Source organism: Rhinichthys klamathensis, unplaced genomic scaffold (assembly GCF_029890125.1).
Source record: "Rhinichthys klamathensis goyatoka isolate OS25496 unplaced genomic scaffold, OSU_Roscu_1.1 h1tg000053l_1, whole genome shotgun sequence".
NCBI classification, from domain to species: domain Eukaryota; kingdom Metazoa; phylum Chordata; class Actinopteri; order Cypriniformes; family Leuciscidae; genus Rhinichthys; species Rhinichthys klamathensis.
Window position 1 is genome coordinate 1,656,524 of NW_026606598.1, and position 8,460 is coordinate 1,664,983.

Genomic DNA, 8,460 nt, shown 5'->3' on the forward strand with positions numbered 1-8,460 from the left:
AACGCAAACTTTTGAAAACGGGTTTCAAAGTGCAAGTTTTTGAAAATGATACCATTATTGTCTCTGTGTAAACTATAAAAACGTGAATTTGTGAAAATGGTGGCGGCATTCGCATGCGTATTACATTCAGTCTATAGCGTGTAGTGTTTCTTTACAAAGTGACGTCGCCAACTACTGGCCTGGCAGCATAATACAGCGCTTTTAATCGCTTTCACGTATCCGTGTGAATGGGGATCGTTTTGACAACGTTGTCGTCTGTATGCGAAAAATGCAAAGGAAAAACTTTTCTGTTTTTAGTACATTGATGTCATGTAAGGGATACACACAACTGGAAAACTCTAATCTGATTGGCTGATTTTACGAAACCTCCGCTCTATACTTCTCCACTATATAGTATTCTAAGATATACATCTAAATATGCAGTTGGTGAACAATACAGGGGTAATGTATACTTTACTATCCAATTAGACCACAGTAAAGTTACAAATAAAGGTAAAAAATTAAAAGCACAACTTTTTTGAAAAGTTTAAGTGCTAAACGTACCAAGAAAGTTGTTCTTTGTAGTTAAAGTGTACTTGTTTAACAAAACTGGTTATACATCGTAGGTTAAAGAACATACAGTAAGGTTCAAAGGACAAAGCCAATATGGTAGATGTAGTTTTTCCAGGTAGGATTTTATACTCTAAACCTACATAATAAAAAACGCACTTCTTCAGAAGTTCTAATACAGTGTATGTTATTTTAGTAGCGGATAAAAATGTATAACCTGCTTTGTTTTCTACATTCGTCTTTTATTTTGATACAGTCTCAGATTTAACTGCTGCTAAAGGACCAGACACCAAACCGACATCAAAGACGTATCGGTGATAAAAGCCGACTCGACTGTGGTGTCATCTGCGTTTGGGCCAAAAAGTTGCGCTTGTACGTAATGCGGCTGCGTGAGAGGAAAAGATTTTTCATACCAGCAGACGGCAGTAGTCCGTATTCTGCGTTCTAAAAGAGAATCCGGAAGAGCTAGGACTGTGGATAGTTAAAACCGAAACAAAACCTGAACAGCCAGTCAACATGCTCAATCAGCCGAAATGCTGCTGATGGGGGTCGTTGTTCAATTATAATGAGAACTATATTAGCTTTCACACCAACGGTTAACCTCTTAACCGCCGGCGGGCCCATTTGCCATTGCATGTTCAAAACAATAATATCTTAGTAAAAACCTAAAGTAATATTGCCAAACTATATATCATTTGAAAGCTTAAAATCTCTAGTTTTCATATTTGGTGGCTGTTATCTAAAATATATTACAGAGGAGCAGAAATTTATCAATTTGCAACAAGAATATTTCATATTCATTAGGAGTATTTAGGCCTTTATTTTGAAATAACAATAAACATGAAAAATCATGAAAGATTGGTAGAAACCTCAGTTTGTTTTCATGCCATGAGTTAAAAAGATAACACCAATTCCATTTTATGAGAAAAAAAGGTCTGAAAATGTTTTAAATATAAAGAAAAATGTATGGATTCTCGATTTGTAATGCGGCTGCGAGCTATAACGCTATAACGTAGTCTTTATGCATTTATTAGAGGTTTAATTCAAATCAAATACTGCCAAACCACCCATACTACTTCTGAATAGGATGTCTACTTCATAAATTGTATGAAAATGATGGAAATACATGGTTCAGATCACTCAAAACATATGAAAATGGAGGCGCCCTTATATGGGCAGTAATGGAGTCTGGTGTTCACCTAGTGAAAAAGTTGGGTACTGCGCCCGAATAAAATCTTACTGAAAGCTCATTTTTTGAGATATCAACCTAAAATTTGGAATACAACTTGTTCAGATATTTGACTTTAATTTTCTTGCAGTTTTAGAGTAAAATATATTTTGTAATATATATATTTTATATAAAATATTAATCATTATATTTTTACATTACACAATGTCATAAACTCAAACTTATATAACTTTTTTTCTGTTTCATTTTATACAATTTCTAGACTTCTACAATAATCTGGAAAATGTCTTCTTTAAAACAAGACCAGCCATAGGTCTATATTCCAAAGCATTCCTGAATTACAACCATTTAAGTTTGGATAGTGATTTTTATGTCTATGCAAAAAAAAGGGGGGTGCCAGTTAACAGGTTAATAATGCTCTGTATTTTATAAGTACGTGCGGCAATTATGTTGTTTGCCACTTGAAATGCTTGAGATCTTTAAAGCTTGGCTGTCAATGTTTTTATCATTCTCCAGCTGGAAAAAAAACCGTTCTGAAATTGATTACAGATATTGTTTCTCCATGTTGTTATAGTTGTGGCATAGACTTACCTATTCTCATAGAATTAGAATGATTATTTTAAACTTTATATTTATAATTGTCATTCTTGATGCGAACTGGCCTTAAGCTACATGGGAGACTAGTACACGAATAATAGAGTAGATTTACTCCCAGGTCATCAAACTCCACTGAATCGATACCATTAGGTAGCTGTGGAGCGCAGGGACCGGATGTCTTCGGAGAATATGACGGCAATGGATTTTATTTACAAATTGGATTTGAGCTGGGATGCAAGTGTGTGATTTGACTAAAACACGCCAATCCTTTTACAGCACTCTGGGTGAGTTTTAGCACTATCCTCGACCCGTACGCTGATGGGTGTCTGACAGCAGGCACTTTACTGATTTGCTCCTAACATTAAGAGCCCATTCACACGCGCCTCATTGTACAAGAACTGTAGCTTCAAGGGGGATCTTTGATCACTGTTACCATGGTTACACCATTGACTTTTCTTCATCATGCATGGTAAGGCTTGAGCAGAGTCAATAGGCAGTGCATGCACACACCTGAATGTTTCCCCGTGTCATTCCTCATCTCTTTTGCCATTCGTAACCAGCAGTTATCTTAAGATATGATTCCCATCCGCCTGCACCCCTGACCCTCCACCCCCTATCAGTGGCTTCACCTTTTGCCAATAGTGAAATAGTAACGAACTCTTTTTAACCATGCAGCGGGGAGAATACCAGGTAAACGCTTTTACATTTACCATTCTTTCCTCCTAACTTACCAACTTTTTCCTCTAACTGTAATTATTTCTTTGAAGGTTCCTCTCTCCCTCCCCCAGCTACACCAGCCATCTCTAGCATGAATGAAAGCAATAATGCTTCACAGCGAGAACGCGCTCCGAACGCAGTGTGCACGCCTGCCCCATATTGCGAATGTGCTGGACAAAGACAATTTCAGGCTTGATGGCCTTTTATCACAGCCTGACCTCTTTTTTTTTTTCTTAAATCGATTTTCTGGATATATTCAGGCACAAAGAAATTAAAGCGAAAGCAATTGTACATGACTATGGAGGTAATGCGTGGAACAAAGAGGCGAGCGCTGCATTTGAATGGACTGTGGCGTGTTTTTAATCGAATTCGAAAATGACATAAATCTGTATCGATCTGCTCTCCTCTGATATTGCTCAGGCAAATGTGTAGTTGTCAGTGTAATGAATGAGATGGACCAATCAAACCGGTCCTTTGTATATAATTAGCTATATTGTAATGCACAAGATATTGATTTTGAAAAGGCCACTTCTATCAGTAGAAATGCAAGCAGGTTGGCAAAAATGCTAAATACTGTCCCGTAAGTGCGGCACTAACCTCGTTTTTTCCCCCCTTTGCCTTTGATAATCATGTCAGGTGGACTAAAGCTGCACCCCGGCCTGACTTACGGAGCCTCCGAAAGCAGTACAGTATTCCTTGTCCAAGGCCTTGTGCTTGAACAGACCGTAGCATTTAGAGATGTACTGTAGCACATGGCAATTCCCTCACACTTGATCTTTCCTGACATTTCCAAACGCTTAATTCCAGAGAGGAAAGCAACTGTAAACAACTCAAAGGTTGGCGGAATTTATTTCCACTAAAGGTGCACTGAGAAACACCTGAAATGTCTTTGCTCCTGGTCTCACTTTCTCAGACATTTCGATTGATTTTGGTAAAATGGTCAAGGGTGAAAATGCTGTATTTGCATTCTGAATCATAGCCCTGTGTCCATTTCTGGCTCTTTAGAAGCTTGGGTGGGATATCAGGACTCCAGCCGCCTGTCTTTGCATCCCTGCTCCTGTGTTTGCCCCAGTGTTGTGCTTGATGCATATTTTAGATCTTGTGTTGTAATCCAGAATAACTTCATATGCACATAGAGGTTATACAATATTGCTGTAGGGTAATGTATTACTGCAATCTTGCGTTAGGATTGCCGCATATGGGTCAATGACATGAGGATCTTTTTTTTGTCCAGGACAGGTCTTTTAATTTATTCAGAAATGCATTAAAAATGCAATTCATACATACAACCACCTGAATACACCTCTTCTATGATGGGGATTTTTTTTTTTTTTTACATTTTTAAATGTTGAAAGTTAAATGTTACATTTTTTTGGGGGAAATATCAAGATGGAACGTCTTGAAATAATGAGGTAAAAGCTTCATTAAAAGAATGAAAGTCTTCAAAAGAAACCTTAAAGTAAAAGAAAAGTAGTTTGATAAAATAACTTTATTCATAGGAAAGAAAAAAGTTTCAACAAAACTTATTAATATTTAAAAAACCTTTGACAACCAAATCAAAGTCATCTGATGTGACACAACAAAATTCATGTGGTGTAATTAACATGCAGAAAAAAATATATAAAACAGGAAATTATATTGTTGAGGAATGTCAAGTTCAGCAAGTTCCTTAAAATATCCGATAATATGATTTTATTTATGACAAGGCATATTAAAAAATATGGTGTGGCTCTTAATGTCAAAAAACTGAATGATATTTCTGATTAATTCATAATATTTGTAAATATATACTTTAATATTTATTGAAAATATTTGAAAAATAAGGTTTAAGATGTAAACATTCAAATGTATTCTATAGATAGATAGATAGATAGATAGATACTAAAAATTAAATGTAATCCTGAATTTGTTTTTTGTATTACTTTTTTCTGCATTTATTTTGAACTTATTTATTTTATGTGTTCATTTTTATTTTTATTTATTCATAGTATTATATACATGTTTAATTTTTACTTGACAGATACACCAAATGTCTTTTTTAATTATTAAAACATTATAAGCTTTTTAAAATCACATGAAATCAACGTGACAAGCGCATAAAGTGCACATTTCTAAGAACTTAAATAAATGTTTTCTTCATTGTTATTATGGACCCTCTTATTTGTCATTGACCCTTATGTTTGATCCTTGTACTGTAAACAGATATTCATATCACGATGGAAAATAAGCATTGTAATGTGTGTGACATACTTCCAGCGATTTACTTGGATTATTTCTCCCTTTCGTTTATCGTACAGGACTATTGGAATGGCCTTTTTGGACCAAGCTGGTGGTGGTGGCCATAGGCTTCACTGGCGGACTGGTGTTCATGTACGTGCAATGCAAGGTCTACATCCAGTTGTGGAAGAGACTCAAGGCCTACAACAGAGTAATATATGTGCAGAACCGCCCAGAGACCTGTAAAAAGAATGTTTTTGACAAGCCCTCTCTCCTGGAGCCCAACTTGGAGAATAAAGAGGCGCTCGGGCCGGCGCAGTCGGACACAAACTCTTCCCAGTACACAGAGACAGAGGACTACAGTATGGAGATCCTGCACGTGTGATCGCTCTTGGCCCACATACACCCTCCCCAACCCCCCCTAGAGGACCGGCTGGGGCGTCGCATGCTCCGGGACACGTGGATGCCACACAGCACTGGGCAAGAGGACTGAGACTAGACTTGTTTTGTCGTTTAGATGTTATTTTCTCTTCGTTCGTTTGTCCGATCTGTTCCTGTAAGTTGTTGGCTAACCATAATGAATCAGTGTGCGCTAGATCTCGATCATTCCAACCACTGCCATTGTACTGCTGTCGTACAAGAGTTGAAATCCACCGTTCGAGCTGTGTATGTGTGGACGTGTCTCCGTTGGTTCTGATGGAGTCGATGCATATAAGCACTTTTTATTTCCCTGTCCTAAAGACCCCTGTTTTAATAATATATTCAGTTACTTTCTACCTGGATAAGAAGACATTAAAACAAACTTGAAGTTTTGTGGGCGACATCTCACATTTTATAGGTGCATTTGTATCTCCACAGACCCCCTCGGATGGAACAAAAAAAAAAAAAGGAATCTGAAGGAGCAATGAGGGAACATTTATGTACTGTTATGTATCTTCTTTAGAAAACGATTTCATCATTATGAATTTAGTCATTGTGAAATTTACACGACATAGGCTTTATTTTATATCAGCTGATAACTAAATAATCTGGTTCATTTGATTACGATATTTATCCGATCAAGGGCTAGATTTACTAAAGTGCGATGCTACGGTTCTTAGCATGTGCAAAAATGATACCATACTGTGACTAGTCACTGGCTATGCTGCTGTTTTTTGCATTTGCTGAAGACTTGAGTGCATTAGTGAAAGACTTTAGTAAATCAGGCCTTAAAGTGTATGTTGCGAATGTAAAGAATTCCAATTTCTCCCTGAGGGAAATGAACTCCATTGTAGCATCTTGAATCATGAAAGAGATTTACCTTCATTGGGAATTTGACCGGCGGGAAACTCGGAAGTTAATTAAATCCAAGTTTTCCGATTTATTTCATTCACGAAATGGATTATCAAAGATCTGCCCGCTTCTGGCATTCCTGCACCTCTTCGGAGTTTATTTTGATCTATAACTTGAATAACAGAAATGGTGTTTTAGCAATGATGACATGAACTACTTAGCAGGACGGTTAAAACGTCCTGCTTGTTTTGGTTTTAAAAACAATCATAGCAAATTTCCCATAGGTGTAATTTCAGGTTATATTTATTCTGAATATTGTATAGCTTTTCAATGGCTTTAAATGTTGGAAAATAGCCATGTTAGTTTTGGCCTTCATTCTAACATAATGCTTTTTTTTAGCGACCTGAACACACGACTTTGATTGACGTACATGGGCTGTGCTTCTTATAAACTCTATTGGGAAATGATGAATAATTTAATGATCTGATATGTTCACAAGGTATAGGATACTTCTGCCATCTAGAGCTACTGCACAGACAATGCACATTCATTTTTTTTTTTTAACCTCTTCTGACTGGCTCTGTGCCGTTTGACCAATAAAATATGCTCAATGTTCACAGTGCTAATTGCATAGCTTTTGTATTCCTTATCAAGTCTATCTTTTTGTGAAGCTCATCTTCTTGAGCTAGGTCTGTCTGTGTGCGACCAAGCATAATGTCACAATGTATGCACTACAACAATGAATTAATGCAACCCCGTCAGCTCTCATTTTGTTGGAGATGTATGAAAATACATGGAATAAAACTACTGTCGTTGGGCTCGGCACTTCAATGGTTTGCCAGGCCTCATATAAATCCTTACCATCTCGAATTAAATCCCCATAGCTGAGAGATATTTGACATTTTCTCAAGATTCAGTGAAAACTAGTTTTGTTTCTTTGATAGCATATTTGTAAAACAACGGGAGCTGGCTCCTTTTACTAGCTAGTGGTGGAAACACCTTAATAGATACGCATTTTCCAAAATCTCTTTTTAGCACTGCTTCATATTTTGATGGACGTGTTTTAAAGCGCAGTCATTTTTCGTTTTGTTTCATGGTTCATCATACAAGTGTTCAGTGCATCAAACTTGCAGTGCATTACTACTGAATTGGCTTGAACATGAAAAACATGACTGTTTCTTGCATCTCCTTGTAATTTTTCTCTAGTAGTAAATAGTTTCTCTAAGCATTTTTGAGGATAAAAAAAAAATAAACAACCAAATAAAGAAAATGTAGAATTTTTCACCAGCCTTGTGTTGTATAAGATGTTTGTTTTTTGTTTTGTTTTTTAAATGACTGTAATAACAGTGATTAAAGGTCTGAAAACTGCCTGGATATGTTGAAAATTATTTCCCATAGGAAAATTCAATGAAATTCTCAGTTGGTCATTTATATGTGTCGTCAAGGCCTTTTATAAGCACTGTGTCAAATAGATAACATCAGTGGATTTGATCAATTTCACTCTGTGGCTTTCTCAGTGGATAAATACTGGTTTTGTGAAACTGAAAAGGCTGTAATTTACATGTATAGTTTTGTATTTTATGTATGTTTCTCTTTTTTCTCCTCAGTATTACCACCTTTATCCGGATGATTTTAGTTCCTTCGCTGAGATATGAGTGACTACATTTGTGCTGTGTTTTTAAGGGAGACTGAGTGGAGCAATAAAAGAAATCTTAAATTAGCCAGTGTCGAACTACACAGTTTATTTGTCACTGACTCGTGAGTTTTGTTTTCTCAGCTGTGAGATCTCAAGTTCTTACCTAATTTTATAATTACATTGACATTATGCTAATTTAAGTTAATTCTCATAACAGTGCCAAAGTCCCTTCTTTTTTTTTACCAGCAATTTAAGAAATTGAATATGAAGTATTAAATTATCA

General features: G+C 36.4%; 1 protein-coding gene across 4 annotated transcripts in view; it reads left to right on the top strand.

The window, feature by feature from the left end:
* Window positions 1–6,615, top strand: part of marchf8 (membrane-associated ring finger (C3HC4) 8) — a 102,177-nt gene extending 95,562 nt beyond the window's left edge. For 2 of the 4 annotated variants that reach the window (XM_056248094.1, XM_056248093.1), the window contains one exon: window positions 5,350–6,615. In XM_056248094.1, the coding sequence (XP_056104069.1) occupies window positions 5,350–5,654 (305 nt within the window). In that variant the 3' untranslated portion in view covers window positions 5,655–6,615. Of the gene's footprint in view, window positions 1–3,010; window positions 3,026–3,688; window positions 3,737–5,349 lie in introns of all 4 variants that reach the window. The other 2 variants (XM_056248095.1, XM_056248092.1) reach the window with 2 other exon arrangements.
* Window positions 6,616–8,460: the final 1,845 nt, after the last annotated feature.